The 24,984-nt window shown below is 39.4% G+C and overlaps 2 protein-coding genes across 5 annotated transcripts; one reads left to right on the top strand and one right to left on the bottom strand.

Annotated features, from left to right (window-relative positions):
• Nucleotides 1-30: 30 nt before the first annotated feature.
• On the top strand, nt 31-9,505 carry ints13 (integrator complex subunit 13). Of its 2 annotated transcripts, none has more exons than XM_043236692.1 (17): nt 31-167; nt 610-855; nt 1,491-1,565; nt 1,650-1,852; nt 2,265-2,345; nt 2,432-2,522; nt 3,106-3,234; nt 5,043-5,127; nt 5,669-5,761; nt 5,837-5,926; nt 6,043-6,221; nt 6,598-6,762; nt 7,234-7,388; nt 7,579-7,809; nt 7,925-8,064; nt 9,012-9,147; nt 9,244-9,505. In XM_043236692.1, exons 2-17 carry the CDS (start codon nt 631-633, stop codon nt 9,278-9,280), a joined length of 2,115 nt encoding a protein of 704 aa, XP_043092627.1. In that variant the 5' UTR covers nt 31-167; nt 610-630; the 3' UTR covers nt 9,281-9,505. The 2 variants fall into 2 exon arrangements, with proteins under 2 accessions (XP_043092627.1, XP_043092626.1); XM_043236691.1 differs by lacking the exon at nt 31-167 and adding an exon at nt 176-410.
• A 1,502-nt stretch (nt 9,506-11,007) lies between these two features.
• rassf8b (Ras association domain family member 8b) lies at nt 11,008-23,751 on the bottom strand. Of its 3 annotated transcripts, none has more exons than XM_043237800.1 (5): nt 23,425-23,751; nt 17,088-17,270; nt 14,831-15,729; nt 13,731-13,839; nt 11,008-13,575 (listed from the first exon to the last, which is right to left on the bottom strand). In XM_043237800.1, exons 2-5 carry the CDS (start codon nt 17,197-17,199, stop codon nt 13,454-13,456), a joined length of 1,242 nt encoding a protein of 413 aa, XP_043093735.1. In that variant the 5' UTR covers nt 17,200-17,270; nt 23,425-23,751; the 3' UTR covers nt 11,008-13,453. The 3 variants fall into 3 exon arrangements, with proteins under 3 accessions (XP_043093735.1, XP_043093734.1, XP_043093733.1); XM_043237799.1 differs by having other exon boundaries at nt 13,710-13,839; nt 17,088-17,273; nt 23,425-23,750; XM_043237798.1 differs by having other exon boundaries at nt 13,710-13,839; nt 23,425-23,749.
• Nucleotides 23,752-24,984: the final 1,233 nt, after the last annotated feature.

The raw sequence follows: 24,984 nt of genomic DNA, 5'->3' as shown, positions 1-24,984 counted from the left end.
TTGTAGAAACGATCTGCGTTGGAGAGCCCGAAATGAAGCATTCGACCTTTATCAAAGTTATAATATTTAAATATGATTTTATGTTCACTGCTTATCCCCGGGGTGACAGTCTGCACTAGGACCGTTTTATTTGAGCACACGGGGCGGAATTTCACTGACGGAAGTATGTGAGTAACGCCGTTTAATGTCCCTTGCGCTTTTATTTTGCTCCTTCCAGGCTGTTAGCCAACCCGCCTTGCTCCGTTTAGTTTGTAATCCTTTGCTGTTTCTCTTGAGTATATTTTTACTAGTACACTTACACACCGACATTGCGTATCCGAGTGCTCGTGTTTAGCGCGAGTTATTCGTTGATGGAAAACTAGCAGGCGATGCTAGCAAGCTAAAGCTAGCTGCTTTTCTGTGACACACAGGTGACTTAATAACAACCGATACTGTTTAAACAATAACGATTAATTAATTAATTACGTAAATCTTGTATTGCTAAGGTTTTTTGTTTTGTTACACTTCATACATTTTCTTTCCAGAAATGTTTCCTTGTTGACAACCTTCTCCAGAGCAGGGTTGTTTACACCTGCCATTTATTTAAAGCGCCTGCTTTCTCTTCCACAGTCTCTGTGCTGCAGGGCCAGGATGAGGATGTTCTCGGTTTCGCACAAGACGGCCTTTGTGGTCGATCACTGCCCGTACATGGCAGAGTCCAGCCGGCAACTGATTGAATGTGACATGCTGACCAAAAGCCGTTCACAGGGCGTGATCCCCCTGGCCCCAGTGTCCAAATCTCTCTGGACCTGTGCGGTTGAGTGCTCCATGGAGTACTGCCGGATCCTGTACGACGTTTACCCCACCAGAAAACTGGTGAGTGCATGGAAACCGGAACTGTTAAGAGTGTAGTAACTATCAAAAAGTATTCACACAGATTTCACCAATCGATTGGATTGCGATTTTGACTCCTGTGGACGTAAAAGGACGTAAAATCATCTGAATTCTTCAAATGCTTACATTTATTAAGATGAGTGTCACACGCACGAGATATAAAGATATAACCTCATATTAATCACATATTATATCACATAAAATATCATATGAATCACTGACAGCTTACTAAAAATGTAATGGAATAACTGATTGATTTACATGCGACACGATACGTTTAAGTAAGGCTTCTTTAAACACACATTTATTCTTTATTTTTTCTGTAACTGCTACTAAAAAAGAGAGTATGATCTGTTCGTGTGCACACCGTGCTGCATAAACGGAATTTAAAAGGAGACTTTCATATCAAAAGTATTTTGATATTATAGCGTTAATTGTAAGGCATGCTGTAATTTTTTTTTCTTTTTTGTGAAATGTATGCTATATGTGTATCAGAAAACAGAATAGACTAAAAGACTGATCTTGGGTTTTAAGAATCAGTATTGGTCAACCCAGCCCTGTTTGATGTTGAAAAGACTCCAGAAAATAAGATTAAGGTGTAAACTATTGTCTTTCAGGTGAACTACATCGTGAGCGATTCTGAGGTTCACATCTTGAACAGCTGGAAGCAGGAGGACCAGAACACACACGAGGTGAAATCTCTCTGCACACCCATGCTTCGCAGCCTTCTTGAGCCTTGTAGCTGAACATCTTGTATGTCCGTGGTGTGTTTTCAGCTGATGTCTGCTTTGGCCGCCGTCGGGCCTCCGAACCCCCGTCAGGATCCTGAATGCTGCAGTGTCCTGCACGGGCTGGTGGCGGCTGTGGAGTCGCTGTGTAAGATCACGGAGTATCAGCATGAGTCTCGCACCACTCTCATGGACACGGCTGACCGAGTGGCCAACAGGGGGCGCATTATTTGTCTCACCAATGCCAAAAGGTGAGAGCTAAAATGTTTGTACACATACCTTATGCACTGAGCTAAAAAAAAAAAAGAAAAAAGCCACATTTATAGTATTTGAGATTATCTTTATTTCAAATAAACACCGCTCATTTGAACTTCCTTTATGTAGAATAATCCTGAAACAATGGGTCATGGTTTTCACATTAAACATTAATTTTTTCCAGCTTGAACAAGAAATCAGCATATTAAGATGATTTTTTTTTCTTAAAGAACGCTGCAGGCTTGAGTAATGATGCTAAAAAATCATATTCACCATAAAAAAAAAAAAACAGCAGCTTTAAAGTGTTATTATAATCATGGTATTACCGGTTTGACTGTGTTTTTCTTAACGTAAATGAATCCTTGATGAGAATTAGAGATTTCTTTCTCTGTCTTTTTGTTCTTTTAGTGACACTCATGTCAGAATGCTGGAGGACTGTGTGCTGGAAACCATTCAGGAGCAAAACAAACGGGCAGCGGGGTCTGACAGGTCACTTTAGATATCCCTGGAGTGCTTTTTATTCTCTTGCCATTAACACGCTCATATTCTCACAGTTATATGTTTTTGCTGTGCAGACTGATGCCAATTCAGCAGTGCGAGCTTGTGCTGGTCCACATCTATCCTCAAGGTGAAGAGACTCTGGTCTCAGATCGCCAGAAGAAAGAGGTAGCGGCTTTCTCTTCATTTCTGCAACAAATCAAAATGACTTTCCTTTGGGATTTCTCAATACGATCAGGTTGTGTATAAAAGGTGTTGAATTGGTTATTAGAAAATATATTGGTAGACATTTTCAAAATATTCTTCTGGGATGATTTTAAAAAAAATGTTGCCATTCAGCTCGATGTAATTGTTCTTATCACTTTTCTTATTACTTTTATTACGTGTATGTTTGTACATTTGTGCTTGTGTACATCATTTTCAAAGAAAATTGTTATATAGTTGTTTTAAAATTATATATACAACTGAATTGTGAAATTCAGCTTCCTCTTACCATAAATATAGCCAGTGTTGCTGACATGGCGTTAAATTATACATGCATAAATCCATTGGGATTTCAGTAAAAAATGTAAACAAAAATCGGACCTTTTTTGAGTCTGTGTGCTTTTATGCTACAAAAAATCAGACCAGTCTCTGATTCCTAACGCTACTTTTAAAGCATGAATGCATTGTTATAAAAAGTTCAGTTCAGTTTAAAAAATGTGTTGAAAATGTGTTTATTCTTTGTGTGTGTGTGTGTGTGTGTCCGCAGCTCTCGTCAGTGTTGAGCAGCGAGGTTCACAGTGTGCGAGCTGGACGGTATCTGGCCTGTAAACTGAATGTGCTGGTTCAGCAGCACTTTGATTTGGCCTCCACCACCATCACAAACATCCCCATGAAGGTCAGACTTACTGTCAAACGCCTTCCTCTCTGCCTTTCTGTCTCTTCCTCTCTTCATCACTTGTTTGCACTGTATCGGTTGCTTACACGGCTGCTGTTTTCATGGTTTATTGTTTGTTTTGCTAGCCTACATTAAATGTCTGTGAGCAGGTCAGTACTTTACAAGAGCTACTATTACTTATCCAGATCAAAACCCCGCCCTCTCATCCAGCTCTTGCTAATCTCTGATCATTAATGGGAGCTTTAAAGAGCTTTTGTTTAATTAGGCTGTGCTACTTTTAAAAGCTTTTGCCTGAGCACAGCTTAAAGCATTTGTCCGACTGTTGTAATGTTTACAGGGCAATATAATATAAATGAAGGAAAATAGTTTTTTTTTATTTAATTATAGTTTAATATTATTTCATTTATTTAATGTAAAATTGAAGTCAACATAAAATCTAAATTGACCCTATTTACTTTCTTAATGCACGTTCCTGGCATTATTATGTTATTACAGAAAAGATAAACGTTCATCTTATTAAACTTTGTTTGAATATCAGTCCATCCTAAAATGATTTCTTTGTCAATGTTTGTTTTTGGTTTTTTTTTATCACTTTTGGCCACTGCTGTAGGTATTTTCTAAAATATTGCTATTAATCGGTGTTAAATAACAGTATATTAAAAAAAATTGCATTTAATGAAGAAATGTATATAAAAATGTTTGTTTGTTTGACTGTTACAAAAACAGCTAGTATAATAAAACACAATATAAACGTGATACCATTAAAAAAAACAAACAAAAAAAAAACTTGACTTTTTTTGTATGTTATTATATATTATTTCTAAACGTATGTAATATATTAACAACAGTAATATATTAACACAGCATGTGCATTTATTTATATGTACATAATAAATATGAATAGTTACATGAACACAGTTTTTGCATTTATTGTTCTCAGCCATCTGTCACCAGATAATGTTATAACTGAACAAAAATCTAAGGTGCGTCTTGTAAATACATTGTTGACCCAATATTTTGTGATAAGTGAGTCAAATTAATTTGATTCACTGTGAATCAAATCCACTTTATCATCTAATTAATTCAAACCATATAAATCACCTTTTTTATCTTTATTGTATATCTTATTGTATTTTTTTTATCTTGTTCTGATAATCATTTTCACTCTAAAAATTGTCACATTAAAGAAGTAAAATGGGTTGCAAATACCATTTCATGTTGACTTGTATATTAAACAGGATTATAGATCTGTATGATTAGCAACCAGCTGGATGGAGAACCATCCCTCTAGCACCCCTTTCAGCCCCAGACCTCCCCTCTACTGGGGTGGTTTCTCTCTCTCTCTCTCTCTCTCTATATATATATCTATATCTATCTTGCCCTGGTTGGGTGTGGCTGGATGTAAAGTGTGTTTTCTTGTTTTGGTCGCTTGTGTTTTTAAAAGCTGCAGAAACACACAGTAGTTTTTAGGATGTGTGTTTGAGACCAGTGACCCCAGGGATGAAAAGTCCTGCTCCATGGAGTCCACCCTTCTCTGTTTTCCCTCCGTCCTTCTCCTGTCTTCTCCTGTTATTAATGTATGTAAGCTCTATTTGTAGCTTACAGCCTCTGATCTCCACTGCATATGAACCAGCTGGGAGACTCCGAGGCCTTCATGGACATCAGATCTGTGAGGGCACAGTTACGGTCTAATCTGTGCTCTTCAAACATGAAAGCAGCAGTAGATGTGGTGTTTTAGTTATGTAGAGACCCAGCTGCTGATGTGAGTGTGTGTGTGTGTGTATGTGTATGTGTCCGTGTGTGTAAAGGAGGAGCAGCATGCTAACACTTCAGCAAATTATGACGTTGAGCTTCTTCACCATCGAGATGCGCATATGGAATTTATTAAGAGTGGTGAGTGTTCATTCCCTTGCATCAATAATTCATAAAGAAATAAATTAAAAAAACAGCCTTCATTTCACTGCATGAAGCATTTGGACGTTGGACCACAACTAATGTTCTTAACCCTTTGCAGTGCATGAAAAATTGGAGATTATTTTTACATTCCCCATCAATTTTGACTTGGTTGAATGCAAGCTTATAAAACAAATCATAAGTTAATGTTCAACAAAAAAATTGTATCTTCTCGTTAATGAGTGAATGTGCAAACATTTTCACATTATATGTTATTACAATGTTGCAACTACGCATTGTTTGAAAAAGTTAGTATTTTTTTCAAATCAAAAACTAGTGTAATAGAAGAAAAGGAGACCATTTTTTTTTTGCATATAGGTATCTAAAAATGTAAGACCATCTTGCCTATATAAATTCCTATGAAATCATTGAATTCAGGGAAAGTCCAGCATAAATCCAACACTGATTTTGGACTCTAAAATGAGAGGTTTAGAGGAATGTTACTCATGTTTCTGTCATGTTTCTCATCTTTGGTTTGTAGGTGATTTGCACATGGCTGGCAGCACCAGCAGAGACAGCGGGCTGAAGGAAACGGTCACTCTCAAATGGTGCACTCCACGTACCAACAGTGTAGGTAAGTACAACTCTGGGAGATGTTTTTTTTTTTTTCTTTTAATATGACAGATTCATTTTTTTTTTCTTTTTACAGAACTGCATTACTGCACAGGGGCCTATCGCATTTCTCCAGTAGATGTTAACAGCAGGCCATCTTCCTGTCTCACCAACTTCCTGTTGAATGGTGTGTGTGCACAGTCCTTTATTCCACCATACATTTTTGATTTTTATTGAATACACTGTATGTTTTTTTGGTAACGTAGACAGAGAGGCTCAGTCTTTTGTCTGGTGTCTTCTCAGGCCGCTCCGTGCTGCTCGAGCAGCCTCGCAAGTCAGGATCGAAGGTCATCAGTCACATGTTGAGCAGCCATGGAGGAGAAATCTTTCTGCATGTTTTGAACAGCACACGTTCCACGTTGGAGGATCCACCCTCCATCAGCGAGGGCTGCGGAGGACGAGTGACTGATTACCGCATCACCGTAAGCTCAACAAGCGCTGCATGTGTTCTTAGACTTCTCCTGCCACCCCCTATTACCATAATTACGACGTTACAACCTACAAACGTATAATTGCAACTTGCTTTTTAAACTAACAACCAAAACGGCAGATGCTTAAACTGTTAAACATAGTAGTTATATACATTAGAAGGGGGTGAAGCATTTCACAGCAATACAGCAAAGCCACAAATGGATCCAATTTGCAAAAATGCGTGTTGTCAACACATTTGAGGACGTTGATATCCTAGTAGAAAATGATCACCTCTTAATTACAGAAATAGCAGCAGCATTGTATAGGGATGCAATAATATTTCCTGTGTATGGCCGCAGAGTAAGTCTTATTAATGTTTGCCTGCAGGACTTTGGTGAGTTTATGCGTGAGAATCGTTTGACTCCATTCCCAGACTCGATGATGGATGCCGCAGGCAGAGCTCCAGTCGAGAGAGCCAAGTCACAGCTCGAACGACACACACGATACTGGCCGATGATCATCTCCCAGACCACCATCTTCAACATGCAGGCGGTAAGGGACACAATCTTAATCTATGGTTCTCAACCACTATGAGCCCTCCACAAACTTTCAAGAAGGGTGCAGGATGACTGTGTTCTAGTATGTGAATTATCATAGTCATAATGTTTTTAATTTAATACTAATTTTATTGATCTAACTTAAAATACCTAAAGGTGTAGTTCAACCAAAAGTATAAATTCTGTCGTTAATTACTAATGTCGTTCCAACCCCTTCATTCATCCTACAGAAAACAATTTTTGATAAACCTGTTTAATAACTTACTGATTCAGAAAACTAATTGAGTTTAATAAATATAAAGTTCTGTTAATGCGACATTGCATTGAAGCCATTGGGTGGTCTTCAAGTCAAAAAAGGTTGAGAACTACCTAATCAGAGAGTTTATTTTCTGCAATGAATTTTTTTTTACTTTGTATGTGTGTGAGTGTGTGCTTTATTGTGGTTACTTTTGTGTGAATATTTCAGGTGGTACCATTAGCTAACCTCATAGTGAAGGACACTCTAACAGATGAAGATGTGCTGACCTGTCAGAAAACTGTCTATAATCTTGTTGATATGGAGCGGAAGAGTGACCCTCTGCCAATCTCAACTGTAGGCTCCAGAGGAAAAGGACCCAAACGGTAAGAATATCACATCAAGATTCAATCTAAACGTTTCAGTTTGTCTTGCTCTGTGGCTTTGATTCAAAACCTAGTGAGCTGCCTTGCTGTCTGTTGCCTTCATAGCCGGCTGCCTGCAGCATGTTAACTATATATGGAGATCTCAGTAGTTTGCCATGTATGTTAATGCTGATGTCTTTTATGTAAATAGTGATGAGCAGTACCGAATCATGTGGAATGAGTTGGAGACGTTGGTAAAGGCGCATGTGGGCACCAGTGAGCGGCACCAGCGTGTACTGGAATGTATCAGCGCTTGCCGGAGCAAACCACCCGAGGAGGAAGAAAGGAAAAAAAGGGGACGAAAGAGAGAGGACAAAGAGGACAAAACTGAGAAAAATGGCAAGGACACAGAGGAGAAGAGCTGGACCACAGATGCTGAGAGGTTGGTGTTAGTGAACAAGATGCTGACATTCACAAGCTGTGGCTTGTAGATTAATGACCGTGGATTTCCTGAGCTGTGTGTATTTCTAATGTATGTACCCTCTTTCCTCCTCCAGGCTGAAAGGCGTAATGGAGAGAGAGAAGGATGAACAGAGTGAATGCGAGATCATCAAAGATTCACCAGATTCTCCGGAGCCCCTGAACAAGAAACCACGCTTAGCTACAGAGGAGCAACAGCCTCCAGAGAAATCTAAAGGTTCACATTTATATTTTATTGTAAAATCAATCCTCTGTTGTGATGTATGAATGCATCCAATTTAAAAGCCTAAATCTAGCTTTACAAGATACATTGTAAGATCACCACCAACATGCTCTTCTAAAGGAGTACACACTTAAATGCACTGGCTGCTTCTGTTCCAGTGGTTATAAATGTTTTCTGTGAAGTGATGATATACACACCTTGAGATACCTATAGGGGCTTGCACACAACATAGTTCTAGGTACTTAGTTCTGGAACTAGCCAGAAGCAGTGTTGGGAAAAGTTACTTTTAACAGTAACGCAGTACAATATTACGTTAATCCTAGGGCTGTGCTGGTGGCAGTTTTGTACAAGGGATGTGCGATATCGTACGTGGCAGCGAGAGACTGTTTAGCACTGCATCTCATGTCTGTGATGGAAAGAGAAAGGATGGCTGTTGATGGTTAAATTCGCGAAATGGCCTCATGACTGTTTTCTAATACACGCAAACAAGTTTCATGTGGCCGTTTATGATGTAGCCTATTCAAGCAGTGCTGCACAAGCTTGCGGTGTAATTTATAATAATAATTTTTAATAATAATTTTTAGACACTCTGAAATAAGAGCTTATTTAATTCCTCCAAACGGAGTACCTGGAAATAAAACCAGTTCCTGCGTCGCGAACGAGCCAAAAATGGTAGGGTACTATGAAAAGGTTCCTGCGGTGTAAAAGGCGCAATGTTTTTAACACTCCTGATTTAACACGCCTATAAATGAGAAAGCTGTTAAAAGAAGAGTCAGCGTCATCAGAACTGTCAAGTTACTTGTACAGCAAGCCATCATTTTATGTTCAGGATTATCAGAAAAGTCATCATCCAAGCAAATAAACAGGCAAGTCAGAATCAGCAGCCAATCAGATCTGTGACGAACAGAAACAGATGTCAAATAAGGTTTCTTCTTTTGTAGGTCCTGTGTCGCTACTCGCCCTATGGACTAATAGAATCACTCAGGCCAACTCCAGAAAGCATCAGGAGTTTGCAGGAAGATTAAGTTCAGTCAATAATAAGGCTGAACTTTATCAACATCTGAAGGAAGAAAATGGGTTTGTTGACCTCACTGTTTGTTTCACAGTGTACCCTGTGATGATATTAATCAGTATTTTTTTTTTTTTTTTTACTGACTATCTTTTCTTTATTAGGATGGATGTTCATGAGAATGGAAAAGCCACCAGATGATGTGTGGAACACGCCTCTTCTCATCTCTGCAGGATCATTGATTTGTTGGGAGGATGTGATGTGACCTTTGGCATGATATCAAATGATGTTTTTGCCAGGATGCTGGTTTTGTGCCAGACCAAGAAGAGCTAGGCTATGTTTTATAAGGACACACTTTTTATATATGCTTGTTTGTACAAAGAGTCTGTAATATTCCGAAACAGAATAAAGAAGTTGTAAACTCTGTTAATGATCATGTTTGTGTTGATGTAATTAGTTTTGTTTAATGATGGTTTTCTTTATCAGTTTATTTACTTACCTGTATATCACTGAAATGTTCAGAAAGCATTACCACTTACCTATGGAAATATCAAGGGATGGTAAATACAACTTTTTTCCCCTCATGAACCTCAGAATCCGACATGTTTGGTTAGCTTTATTGGGACATTTCCTTTCCCAAAATTGCACCTTGAGTCACTGTGGACTTTCATCCAAGTCCACATTTTCGTAATGTAATGTCAAACGTTCACTGTGGCCATATGAAGGCATGTTTGAGCACTCTTTGCAAGCATAAATTGACAAAGGGGTACCTAAGGTGTCATGGACTGTACCAAATGGCTCATTTAATATGCTCTTGTTTACCTACAGTGGCACCCATGAGCATGTGTCTATAAAGTCCACACAATCATACCTCTGGTTTCACAGACGAGGCTTAAGATAGTCCCAATGCATGTTTGAGCTTTCTCAACTGAAAATATCTTGCTCTGACATATTTTAAAATGTCATTGTCGTTGTTCTGAGTTTTCTCATTTTCTTCTATGGCATTTTTGTTAATGTTGCTTAAATATTTTATTTTAACTTTAGCCTAGACCTAGCTTAAGCTAAGCCTCATTTGTGAAACCGAGCCCATTGTACCCTAATAGTCAAAGTTGCAAACTCTAGAGTTTGAGGAAGACCATACGGGCTTATGGTGCCATTTTGGACAGGGTCATAGACATCCATTACCCTCTGGTCTGGAGATGTGGCTTTGGAGGAGAGTGATTGGTAGATAGGGTGGGATCTTATTCTTTTAATACTAGTTTGCTATTGCTAGCCTCTATGTAAGTACCTACACTACTTTTAAAAAGTGTTCGCTGGATGTGTTTTGACTCTGAAATTAACAGAAAGAGGGGTCTAGGAAGTTAGTGTTGAGTTTTCAGATTCTGGTGAGGAAGAGGCAACTGGTAGTGTTGATATATGCTTGCAGTCGGACTCTGTCCACACACTGAGCAGAGGTGAAAGTGATTGTTTATGTAGGATTTGATTCCTGGCATGCAGTGCTCCTTTTCTCAGCAGAACTCTCCACCTCTGCACTGAAGGAGCCTGCAGTCATTGGATTTGAGATGTAAAATCCATCCAACAGGGCAAAATAACTACCTCAAGCTACTCTCTGCATTCTCAGTGCCTGCAGCTAATGCTTCTGCTGGGATGAAGTCATTAGGGAAATCAAGGTGTTTGAACTTGGTCAGGTCTTTAACCAGCTGGACACACTCATTAAGCTGAGGCTGGAACTGTTTTGGTTATTTTTAGGACCGGCTTTGTGGTTGCCTTTTGTAACTGTTGCCAGGCTGAATTAATCACTAACAACTACTGAAAATGATCTGAACACAGAATAACACTGTTTGCGTAATAGTTTTAGTAGTAAACACACATAAACGTAACACACTTGTTTCAAGTTCCCGACTGTAAAAAAAGACAGTAAACAGCAATGCTCTATTCTAAGTTTATTTCATTTTTTTACAGTGTTACTGCACCTTTTCCACTGATGGCATAAATAGTGCTAGATAAAGGTCAACATAAATCATTTTAATGTGTTTATTCCAGGCATTTGACACTTCTCAAGAAGGAAGTAGTTTAATTAACATAATTCGTTAAAAACAGAGCTGAATCTAAATCCGTTGCCCAAAGGGATTTTGGTACTGCATTAAAGGTTAAAACTTGTGAACCAGGGATATCAAACCATGATACCGTTTGATTTGAACAACTTTTAATATTTTAGTCACACCTGTGTGCATAGCAGCAGGTGATAGAATGCACACTGTTAATTTCTAATGCACACACATCAGTCCCAAACCTCAAGCCTGTTACAATTGCACAGATATTTATACAGGCATTTAGCGCAGTCCATGTTACACCTTAATACAGCCTAGTATTACACCTGTATTAAGTGCCATAGGTGGATCCTCAGGCCCCTCACACAAGCTTAAAACTGAACATCAGTGCATGCAGCCTAACAATGCTAAAAAATAAAAACGTTTAGTTTATTTGAGCTGTTTAGAGAGCGCTGTGCAATTTTTTTTTATCTATGTTAAAAATAGTCCTCTTTGCTACTCATTGATATGTTGCTATATGCTATGTACAACTTTCGTTTGTTTGTTTTTTAGTAAGGCATGCTTCTCAAACGTTTCCCTCGTCATACAGAGATGACGTTGTTCTTCAAGTCATGCGCCATTCAGACAGTCGAATGCTCTTTTGCAAATCATCTGAGCACCAGTTCTGTGTGAAATCCACCCACGACTACTTAATCACACTACTGAAATCCTCAATGAATGTAGAAGCAGATGGTTTTTGTTTTGAATGTATAGCATGATGTGCAAAGCTTTAAACCAAACCTGTTTCTTGTTACTAAAAGATAAAATCATTCAGTCATCCATGAAGAACGTGTTAATACTGGCTTTTGACAAAATAGTGTTTTTGAAGAAAAGAAAATATCAGTAAGCTAACTGGTTTACAAAAATATAAAACCAAATGCAGAAGTTACTACAGCAAATATAAATGAGTACTTCCATATACAAACTTCCAAGAGCTCTTTGCTTATGTCCATATTAAATGATAAAATAAATGGAGCCATTTTTCATCTGTGTGAATGTAGCTTTAAGGGAAGCAGGTGCTACAACAATGAAAACATTTTTAAAAAGAAAAACATGTCATAAACAATATTTTGGAACTGCTTCCCTTTGCTTTGAGATAAGCACAATTACAAATCTTTACATTCATGCAGATATTCATGACTTCCAAAACACTTTGGTTCGATAAGAAATAAAGTTCTGAAAACTTAAAAAAAACACTAAAAATCTGCTTACAATATATGCAACTAATGTGACGTTTGCTAGTATGTGGGGAAAAAAGACAACTTTAGATAAGGATTTTAGTGAGATCAGCTAAATAAAAAAGTAAAACTAAATATTCAGTGTCAGAAGGAAAATGCATTTATTGGCCAAAAAGCTTCACTGAAAGCTTAAGCAGAACATGATGATCTAGGCCAGTCATTAGGACTTGTGCGTAACTACATTGTACTTGCATAATTTAAAAGGCTTCTTTTTTCAAATTAAGCTGTTCAGCAAAAAAACACTTTCCTTTGCTTTATTTTAAAAGGTACCAGATTTCACTTGCCACAAGCTGATTTCATGCAAAAAACACCTCTCTTACTCACTGTCACACTGCTTTAAAATACTGCATGCACCTGTTTTCCTGATTAGCGCAATCAAATGCAAAAAAAAAAGATTCTTCAGCTTTTAAGATTTCAGTAAAATTCCACAGCAGATGTTTTGGCCAATAAATTGCAAACTAAGCCAAAACCCCACCCCTTTCTATGAGCTTTCATCACGACTATGATCCATAAAATATAAACTGCATAATTTATCATCCTCAATGATCTCTTTGCATCTCCCTAAAATTCCTTCTGCTTGCATAATCGCATCGAGTATGAGGTTTACCTGGAGATTCAGAAACATTCTGGAAATGAAAGACATCATGGTGCTGCATTTTCTAACTTGCACCAGAAGGTTGATGGACTGAACATAGGCTGAGGCAGCATGTATTCTGTCTGTTTGAGTTCAATAGTTGCCATGTTCAAGACATATTCAAAGCCTTACTGAGCTTTGGGTCCAGTGAAAGTGAGCATACATTCAGCTGGAGATGTCTATGTAGGATTTGGAGAAAGCACTGATTGTGTTGGATAAAGCCATCAAGAGGAAGCAATCATCACCGTAAATAACACTTGCTGCTTGTTGATGAATCTGTAGAGCAAACGACAAGTACCTCTGTAATTCCAGGGAGCATGATCTCACCAAATGATATCTTCATGGTCTCAGAGTGATGTGGAGTCATGTGGGAAGTGCAGACTGTGTTTAAATGTTGATGCCCAGTGCAAAATCAGACATAGATGCCTTCAGGGTTAAAGGTCGTGTTCAGCGGGCTCTGCAGAGCTCGTAGGTCAGCGGGAAGCTGTCGAGCTGATCCAAGCCGCTTCAGAGATCCAGACTGATTTTCTGACTCTACAGAGATGAAACAAAGAGTGACTTACTTGTAAAGTACACTTCACTACTGACACATTCTGTATTAAGAGTTTAGAAACATACATTATAGGTTGGTTACATTGGGCTAATATCTACAATATCTATATTTGTACCTGTGTTAGCTTCCTCCTCACCAGGGTCTGCTGGTAGAACTGTTACTTTGGTGCCAGTCTGTTGAATGAACTGTTGAAGGTTCACCTGCCTCAGCTCCTTAGTTAACTGTTCCAGCTCCTGCTCTCTCTCCTGAATGAAACAATCAAAAGTTAAAAATGTTTACTTTTTTCAAGAAAGAGGGGGACAAAAGAGTATGCTCCAAAACCTGTAATTTGTTACGTAGACAGTCTAGAATTTATTGCTAGAATTTAATACAAGTGTTATGTAACTGTATGTTCCTGGTGAATGAAAACTGTACTGGGACATATCCTGCTCCTTCACTTTATCTGTAAGCTCTGGCAAAGATCCTTTACATAATATCCATGACCATGACCATTACCCTCCACCCCCACCCAGCTCCCTTAACATGCTGCAAAGCCGATTAGTAGCATTGTTGGAACTTAAGGCCTAAGAGTCCAAAACAAAGCAGCTGCAGTTCACAAGGTTTCAGCAGAGCTATGCTTGTAGTGCATGGAACAAAGCACAGGCTGTTCATTAGTACTTAGCTTCATAGGTTGTTTTGACACTCGGTTAGAAAACACTAGATTTATTACCAAAACTGTACATGCACAGAACAGCACTTGAATATATCTGTCATGGATGCAATGCAAGAGATTCAAAGACTGCAAACCGCTCCCTGAAAGAACAGCTATGACAGGATTGCCCAATTCTGCTCCTGGAGGGCCAATCCCATGTAGAGTTTAGCTCCAAACAACACACTTGCCTTGAAGTTTTTAATGATCCTGAAGACCAGTTCAGGTGTATTTTGATTAGGATATGAGATAAAATTTGAAAGATAGTGGATTTCCAGGATTAGGAAAGCCCTGAGATATAAATCTTTAAGAAATACATATACTGTTTCATCTCTGCATGCTCCCTAAGTCCTCGACAGTGATTGACTTCTGCAATTTTGTACAAATTGCTTAAATATTGACTGTGCAAATCGACAAGACTCCCTCATATCAAAGTAGATCTTGTCCACCCCAAAGGATTTACATGTGAAAGTAACCTCAGTTAATTCTGATTATTTTCAACTTTTAACTGCCCAAGTGAATTGTGATCTTCCTTCAGGTGATCTCACCTGTAGCCTGTAGTTCGACTGCCCAAGTGAGAGCTCCACAGCTCTGCAGCTGCTCTCCAGTCTTGCAGCCTGCTGCACCTGTATGTCTAGCTCGACACGAGCCTTGTCCAGTCGCGACCGGACCTCCATTTCATCTGCTAGCCGTGTCTCCATCAGCTCTTGCTGCAGGCGCTCTGCCTCCAGCCCTGCTTCCATGCACTGAATACGTGCCAGGTATTCTCCCAGCTGCTCATCGCAGTCCTGTACACGGCTGCGCAGTTCCTGTAGCTGCTCACGGAGTTGCCTCTCATTGTCCTGCTCAATCTTCAACTCATTCTCCCAGAATTCATGCTCTTTCATCTCCGCCTCATTCCTGCGGACCTGCTGCTCTAGTTTGACCAGCTCCTCTTCTTCTTCCTCTGTTAATTGTTGCTGCAACTCAGTCTCGCAACGTTGCAGTTTCTGCTCTAGGATGTGCAACTTGTCCTTCTGCAACTGCACCAGACGGGACAGCTCCTGTGTAGGGGCCGGAGTGCTGCTGCGGTTTGTGTTTACCGATCTCTGTTTGGTCTCACCCTCACGGGTCTTCCCAAAGATCTCACGTAACCCCTTGGCACCACTGGTGAAAGTGAGGGACTTTCGTTTTGGTTCGCGTCGTTTGAGGGAACGGTCGTTTGCTGTGGGGCGGAGCTTTGCCATGGGAGGGAGACTTTGGCGGTATAAGCTACGCTCCGGTGCTCTGGCAGAGGTGTCTGAGGTGGGGCGCTCACTCAGAGATGGGCCTGTACGTTGAAGCACCAACTGCACATCACTAGCGTACTGACCCCACTTATTCAATGAAACCACAGGATTCTCATGAGGTGCCAGATGCCTCTCTGTCTCGCGCCATTTTTCAATCAGTGTGTAGCGACCTGTCCGCCCTGCAAGACAATACTTTTACATTAGCAATTTGAAGTGCAATTTCTGAATTGCAAAAAAATCAAACATTCCTCCGATCTATCATTAGTGAGCCACACAAGTAGTTGGGCCCCAAAATCGGGCCCCAATATCAGACCCCCGGTTGAGCCTCAATTGCTTTGTTGGGATATTCAAACAAACACAGCATTGTTCAGTATCTGAGCCTTATCTTTTATGCTCTTAGAGAGGTAACATATGAATGACTTGCATATAGTTGACAGGAATAAAGCCTTGTTCAGAATGTCAGTTTAAATCCGATTTTCTGCATATCTTATTGCAATCCCATCTAGACAACTAATTGTCTACACAGTGTATCAAACCATTCATATCCTATTTGTGTGTCCAGAACTGCCCTTTCGTTGTATGGAATGTGCTTTGGTTTCTATGGCAATGCTTTCTATGGTTTCTATTGTTATGCTAAAACAATAAAACAGCAATACAGTTTGCAAAACAGATGTTGTCTTATGACATGACTATGTTGCCATCACAAAGTTTTATATTTTGTCTTATGAGTCAGTGGCAGAAATGTAGGAAACTAGAATGTGTGATTTTAGACATTAAGCATGTTGTCTACAAAAATGTTTGACATGTTTTAAGTTTTACGTAGCATGAGAACGTGAAAAGGCTACGCTTAATCCGTTCTAACCCGTCAGACTAAAACGGATTTCCTGGAATTTAATTTGAATAAACCAAAACCACATAACTTTGTATGCAAAAAAATGCATTTCAAGTAGTTCGTTTTCATTCAGACTGTTTAAATATGATTTGCACAAAAAATGAATTTGGGCTGACAGTACAAACAAGCCATGAAATACTTATTGCACTTAAACTACATACTTTAACTTTAATAAAATTGTGTATGGCTAAACAGAGAAGTAAGCAGACATACAAGCTCATGATGACACCAAGATTAAACTTTCCAAAGGAAATTCATCTGACATTCACCAGACCAGCCGCCTCAGTGGCACAGAGATTGCACTTATTCATGAAATAATAGAATGAGACACAGTCTCATTTTTTCTAGAATGGGGTGATAGGGTCGAACTCTGAGACTATAAGGGACAATACTGCATTTCACTGCTCCAATCTCTGATCTCAAAGAAGGCTTGTTGTCAAGGAGACAACCATAGTGAGGGTTATGTTGTGTAAAAAACAGTGGAAAAAAAGAACAAAGGAGGGGGGAACTTGCAAGGGAACATGCCAAATAAGAAAAAAGAAGGGAAAGAAGATCTGTTAAAAATTATACCATTGTGTAAAAAATCCACCAATCAGACTATGTTTGGATCTCGATGATTAGGAAAAAAAGTGTTTAGTGCCTCACCTATTGCTTGGGCCAAAGCGATAACAACCTCTTGACATGTGGTGACCTCTGTGACCCCGCAGACGATGCGCTGCACTCCATCCACCCATACCTTCAGCTCCATGCCTCTCATCTGGATGATGTCATTCTTCTTCTCTGCAGGCACCAGTTATAAGCTGTCTGGTCTGCATGCTGGTCTTATCACTGCTTGAAAGACCAAAGAACTGTTTGTGCTAATTCCACTTACATAAGTTATGATTCGACCATAAATATCTCTCTGTATTCTTCAATAACAGTGACCTTAATAGCACTTGGTTCCTTATGATTCTCCATCCATAGCGTCAGTCTGGCAGATGGCATCTTTAGTTTCTCGTGAAGGGAGGGTTTGGGTGCTGCAGTGCTAAAGTTTTACTCCCTGCTTGCTCACACAAGCCCTGATCTGTTATTATCCTCAAATCCGGCTCTCAAATCAATTTTCACTTACTGCACTGTGGTTTGGCCTTTTGTTATCCTTTTGTTTGTGAATTGTGGCTAGATGAGGGACATCCTGTTTTTACCTACCCCACCACTTTATTTTGCCTGACTTGATTAAATTCTTTTTTTTTTTATTTTGCTATTGATATGAGTGAATTAATTTATTTAAATCAGGTGGCTTATATGTAACAGTGCTATGTACAGTCAGAATAGACAATTAAGGAAAAAAAAATGGAGATGGAGAACCCCAATGGAGAACACTCTTGTCTAGGTTTTTTGAGATTAAGACCCTTGCATTAAGAGAGAAACTAACAAAGAAAATACAAATATCCCATAGAATATATACTTTAATCTCCCAATTTCAGATGTGTTTTGTTAGTTTTTTTACTTAATTTTATTGTTAAGAAAAACTTTGGTATAGACTGATGTTTGCCCTCCTCTGTGGTAGTGCACTGAGTGATCAGAGTGATTTATTTAGCCATGAACCACTCAAGCAGAAGAACTGGTCCAAACAGGCCTGTGTGAACGGTATGGATGGTGCCCACTCCCATGAGACGCACTCATAAAGGATAAGTGAGATGAGCTGTACACCCTTGACAGGTAATTTGTCTTTCAGCTTGTGTGTTTTGAAGAGAAACACTCCTCGGCCTGTCTCTAAAAGTGTTTGGGCTGCTGAAATCTGAAGTGGCCTCTGATGGGAAGTGGGCAGTATCTTGATATGTTGTCTCACATATCTGATAAAAAAAATTGTGCCATGGATATTATATTACCTTACATTATGAAACCAGTTAATGAAGGGTGCGCTTTAAAGTTGTAAAGACGGTAGCGACAGATCTCTTCTTCGATATTGTGATGTGCACAGCAGTGAAACTAATCAATAAAGGAAAAAAATGAAGGTCGGGTACTTGGTTCTGTCCATCAGTTGCTGATTGGATGGAAGCAGATCTGAATGCAAGCTTGTAGTCTGTCATATAAAAAAAGCGGGTTTAAGTGAGCTAAATGATTGTTGATGGCTAGCCATAGTGAATCATTCTCAATAAGCTAAATAAGATACATTTACAAAATAGGGTAAATTTCCATTCCATGTCAACTTTAAATGATTAGATTAACAATTTTGGGAAATCCCAAACTGAAGGCGGTATCCAAGCAAGAATAACAGAGGGTTGGGTTCTTTTCACTCGGGCCAGTACGCAACCATCTATAGCAGCCACAAGGAACACCCTAGTTACCACCTTGAAATGCACTTAAAACTTAGAACTGCTTGGCAACCACCCACAACATCCTTGCTTTTGTATGGGCAAGCGTCACTCACATTTTCTAAAAAATCTTGTTGTAATTCTGTCCTGGTGTGTGTTTTGATACTCTGACATCATGTTCTAATCAGTCTCTCTCGGGCAGAGGCATCAGGCCAGAAAGCGTAATCATTCACTTCTGCTTTAGAAATCTCTCATGAGCTTGTTAATTCAGTTCCGTCCTACCCATAGCAGCATACAGTGGTTGTCTTGTATGTTTAAACACTGCTTTAAAGCCCTACCCCCCAACAGTATTATGTGTCAGTTGCAGAATCTGTGTTTAACTGTATATATATGATACAGGCATCTGCCCCAGACGAGCTTTGGCTCCATGACCTGGGGCTAAATTTAACGAACTCAAGGCTTTGGCGGCATGTCAGTGTAAGGTACAGCCAAGGCAGCTGCTAAAGGAGACGTAACGCGTCTAAACTCACATTCCAGTCGACTCACGTCTGACGTCTGTAAACACAGCACATATGGCTGTATGCTACAACGGGTGTAAGGGTCCCTGCATGCTGTAGCACTCTCACATGCTCTGTCATGTCAATGATGTACATCCATTTCGCTGTGCTAACTCAGGGCTGTTGAATATAACAGTCAAAAGTTTATAAAACTACTCAGGGTAGCCGTCATATTTGTTGAGACGAAACTAAGAGGTGAACGCTGGCAGTACACTCCAATATGTTGTTTAGATGTCAAATTTAGTGTTGATTGTTTATTCAGCAGATTTTGTGCCAGATTAAACATGGTGTCTACCTTGACTATGGTCAGTACAAGATATTCCAGATCTTTCAAGGGGTCTGCTTTTGAGATGAAAGCTTGCTCTGTTGTCTTCAGTCGCTGTAATTCTTGGAGTTTTATCTACAGCACTTGAAAAACTCCTCAGTACCCGAACGGTGTGTGCGGACTGTAGTGGGGGGCTGTTCTAACAAGGGTCCAGGCAAACACAAAGGTCTGCTGGAGAGACGCCCACCCCTGCAGGCCTCACAGCATGACTGGACACAAACAATCCATCTCCATAGTGATGCTTTCGCAGCTTTGTGAATCTCTCACATGGCCGGCTGTGACCGGCTTGGGAACTAACAAACACCAGCAATTAAGGAACAATCTCTTTATTTTAACTTTTGTCCATGTCCCACTGTAAAACTTTGTCCTGTCAGGGGTTCCCAGCTGAACAACGTACCAATGAGTCACAAGCTGACACTGAATTGAACCCATTTAAAATAAAATTGTTTGCCAGTGGAGCATCTGTTGAGGATGAGAAACCCTGAGTACGATTCATTAACTCAAAATAACTTTAGACTGACATGAATATGTCACAGTAATTGGCTTTATTACGCACAATGTGGGGGAAGGGATGCCGGACATACGCATACCTTGCAGTTCAACACAAAAATTTAATTAGTTATTTGAACCAAATTAAAATTCTGCTTTTAAGCAAGAGAGAGCTCAATCTTGTTTTGCTAAAATATTTTCCTTCTGCATTTATTGTTAATATAAGAACTATATAGAACTTAATATACTTAATATACTAACTACTTTAGATAGTTTGAGAGGCATTGCTGATGAACATTGCTACTGCATGGGCATTTAAACAAGTATAAAAATAGATGTTTACATTTAATGAAAGCTTGCCTATAGGAAAAAAAACTACGCCAACAAAATGCAAGGGTTTTTGTAGTTTTTCTAGTGCACTACTATTTAGTATAAAGTCATCAAAGTGCTTTCCTATGTGTTTACTAGGGAGTTCTGGTTGGTTTCAGTGTAGTTTCTTACTGGTGCAGGTCATCAGAGTGCACCTTGAAGGGATAGTTAACTCAATATGAAAATAATGTCAATACTGTCCAAACCAGTATGACCTTCTGTTCATCTTCGGAAGTTTTTTGATGAAATCTGAGAGATTTTTGGCCCTGACAGACAATACACAGCAATGCAAGCTAGTACCATTAAAGTAGTCCATGTGGCATCAGTGGTTCAATACTAGTGTTATCAAGAATAATTTTGTGTGTAAAGAAAATGAAAAATAAAAGAAAAATAACGACTTTATGCGGGAGCCGGGAGCTCTCGGACTTCATCTTAATTTGTGCTCTGAAGATGAACGAAAGGTCTTATGGGTTTGGAACCACATAAGAGTTAGTCATTAATGACAGACTTCTCGTTTTTGTGCGAACTATCCTTTTAAGTATGTTTGATATTCTGGCCCCTATAAATAAGTGATGTTCTTCCTTCAGTGCAAGTGATAATTTCACCACTTTATCTTCTACCAATCTGAACTCTTAGTCAAGTAATAGGACACCTCTCCGCAGCACAATTTGAGGTGTCACTGAAAGCACCAATTATTCAGCTGTTCAGTCGCCAATAATTTGTTGTTCTGTCTTATCCGTTTGTTTTTAGACTGTAAAACAACAGTCTAGGCGGCTTTGCCACTTTTCAGACAAACTAATCAGAGCTAATAAGCTGAACAAACAGAGTATGTGCAGTTAGGAAAATCTGATGCATTCAGTATGTATTAAACTTAAGGATGGATTCATTGCATATTATGCAGTGCACATACTCTAAACTTCATGTAAACAGTCATTGTTTTTTTTATTGCACGGCAGGCTAATCCCTTAATTTCCTTGAATTGGACAATGGGGGTTCAAAAGAGGGAAGCGAACTGTCTCTGAACTATGAAATGCACTCTTATTAGAAAGCAAGAAAATTATGCGCACAGGGATGGTTTAATTATTTAAAGTTCCTGGGATGCCCTAAACCTTATTCATACAGTCGCGTGGTTACAACCAAGCCTTTTCTGCGCTTAATAAACGAACAATATGTAGAACCGGAAATATGTGGGCGCAGATCTCTTCTGCCTACTAATACCCCATCAAAAGCACAGGACGGCTTTCTGCAGCCTCCGTCAGATCCTGATCTGCATTGCCATCATGCATTTATTCATGATATTACATGTACATCTGTCAGCACAGTTCCATCTCACTACCTCTGTACTGTTGTCTGCTCCGCCTTCACTCAACTCTCTATCGCTTTCTTCTGTCTTCCTCCGCTGGAGTTATTTAGCACGCTGATGATATCCACGGTCAGCAGATTTGATCAGTGGGTGTTTGATGAGCCAGCTGTTGTCATATAAGACTGTGCGTAATGAGAAGCTGAGGCACGTGTAATCGGTTGTGAGTGAGTCATTTCTATGAATGAGGCATGTGTAAACAGATCTATAAGCGAGGCAGGGGAAGGTGGCATTCGAAAGCTAAAAAATACGCGTTGCGCAATATCCTGACTCTGTCTGGTCTATTTTTGATTGGTCTTGCCCTGTCTACGTCTGAAGGAGTGGTTGAAAGCAGTATGTACTAAAAATTTCAACCTACACTTGGTTATTTGTTCTAGATCATCATATGTGATATTAAGATGCCTCTGGAAAATGGTATAGAGCCTGTTTCCCTAACAGACAACATTTCTGGCATGAAAGCACCATTTTCCTTCGCACATAAAATATCAGTAATCAAGCAGCTCTTTAAACGAGGGGTGGGTTTATTGTAATTGTAAGTAAAATTCAGAGCGTGAACATGTAGAAAAATCTGCTGCAGATAAGCAGATATTCAAACCTGTTGTAAAGTTGTTATTACCTTAATAACAAAGGCAACAGTTTGGCCTCTACCGCATGTTCTTGTGTGATTTATGATAGTCGGTTTATGTAATCAAACCAGCTTAAAAAAAACAGTCCTAACCAATAATAAGAGCACATAGAACTTTGCAGTTTGTATTACATTATGTAAACTCTGAGAGTGTTGTGTTCAGTTTATAACTTTATATAATGCCTAATTCGTTATATAACGTAATTTACTACCCACCTTATTTTTAACGTAAGAGCAGGTGTGGCATTTTAAACTTTTCATAAATTGTTTTAAGTGTACAAAAACAGGACACGCTTGCATGATGTTAAAAATTATTATTGTTGTTTTTATTATGAATATCTTAAATCTATCATTAAAGTGTTTTAGTCATTTACATACAGAAGCTAGTGAATCAGAAGTTGCGCTCGCTCACCAAGCAGCACTATTAGTATGCATTTTCAAATATTCCCATGCATGCTTGTTTGCAATGTTATAAACATTAAGCGAGCACTTTTGCTCCAGTAAGTGGTTTATGAAAATGCACAATTGCGGGGCATGCTCTCACACTACACGCTGTTGGACCCTAAACGTCCTAACACGGTTTGATTCAAAACCTTATGAATAATCAGATGACAAGCAGCCCCAGTCTCCCTTATAACATCTCATTTTAAAGGGATGCATTGCTGCATGTTTGTAAGTTTAGGAGGGGCTGCGGGCCTGCTTCCGATCTGATGGAAAACAGTGACCATTGCACTGTCATGTAACCCGTTGAAACGCATGTCAGTAGATCCGGGCTGGTGATAAAAGCCCTGACATTGCCCGCACACAGCATCGTGTCATGCGTCCGTTCGCCCGCGCCTTCGTGTACCGCGTCCCGTCGCAACTATTTAAAGATGCCCCGTGAAAACACGCCAAACGCACGTCGCCCTTCTCTCGGTCCGAAACGCGCTTTATTTCATATACGCGCATGCATGATTCCCGTACCTGCGTGTGTCTGCAGTCCCCAGACCGCCGCGATCCTCCGCCCGGGGTCTGTTACTTCGCTCCGCCGGAGCAGAACCCCGATTCAAGCGGATGGCGTAGATTTCCTTTTAACGTATCGCAGAGGCGTCCTTCGTCTGGCGCCGGTTAACGCGGTCCGGTTGAGGTCCGCTAGGAGGGTCCTCTCGCTGAAGTTCGGTCAGTGTGGCCCGTTACATCAGCTCCGCTCTCAAACGAGTAAATACAGCGAGCGGGACACCGCAAGGCATCATGGAGCGAGCGCTTTAAAGCTGCACAGCCCACTCTGAACAAGTCTGCTCGGGCTCTCACACGAACCGCGTGCACGGCACGGTTAGAGGTTATTTGGCATAGTCTGTGGATTTTAACATTTTAACCGATTAACTATTCGTCGTCTGTATGATATGCCTATTTATTTAGCGAACAATAAAGTTTTAGGAGAGAGAAAATATTGTTAGGTCATTATGAAAACGAGAAAAAAGTCTAGGGAGGGTCCCCAATATTCACAGAAACCCAATACTAAATTATTGCAGAAAGTACATTGAAAGATACAATGGCAAGAAAAAAATAAAAATAAAATTATATATATATATATATATATATATATATATATATATATATATATATATATATATATATAATAAAAAAGATATAAATATATGTCCATACACACACAAAATATACATTTGCATTAACACACATACACATATGATAAAAATTAATAATTATTTTATAAATTAATTTATTTAAAAAATTGTGAAATATACAAGTGCAACTGCTTTTTATTTAGTTTAATTTAATAATTCGCTTAGATATATTTTAGCCTATTATTTGAAGGTAGCAAAATGTTGTTGTTTTTTATAAAAGCATGTGCTGCGTGTGATCTAGATGATTGCAAAGATTTATTGCATTTAACTTATTAACTTGTTATAATTAACCCTGGCCTCCCCTATACTGTAACAAAATGGTGCCATGAAACATGTTAAATAACACCAACCTTCGACTGTGCTCTTAACTCATTTTAGTAATAATATCTCAGCAATAACAAACATGATATGCAATGTACATCACTAAGGCAATACTGTGCTGCATTTACCTGCAGTGTACTTGTGCTCCTGATGACTATGAATCAGTTGTTTAATGTGCATTTACCCAGAGTTTACCTTTACCTTGCCCGCTCAGATCAGAGTGCATCGTAAATGCGTCCGTGTGAAAAAAATTGCCATAAAACTCAAAATAGTGGATTAGGCTGTGCACTAAATGCCTGGATGAGGTTTGTTTATCTGCTGCTCTGCTTTTGAAATCGGTCCAGCCTGTGATGAGATTATTCACCCTGAAATCTGTGATCTGTTGTGTGTTCTGTGGGATAACACGGCCTGCAATCTGTTTCTCATAGAAACCTCCTGCTGACCCGGTTCCTCGAGGATATTGAACAACATAACTTCGACTTGAGGTGAGGCAAATTTCCATATATCATTTTTCGTTATTCTAAAATACGATTGTGCTTTTTGATGGTAACCTAATACTCACAATTTCTGAATAAAT

The sequence above is a fragment of the Puntigrus tetrazona genome, chromosome 4 (assembly GCF_018831695.1).
Source record: "Puntigrus tetrazona isolate hp1 chromosome 4, ASM1883169v1, whole genome shotgun sequence".
Classification (NCBI taxonomy): Eukaryota; Metazoa; Chordata; class Actinopteri; order Cypriniformes; family Cyprinidae; genus Puntigrus; species Puntigrus tetrazona.
The sequence above is the reverse complement of the archived record's forward strand: the minus strand, read 5'-3'. Positions and strand labels throughout refer to the sequence as shown.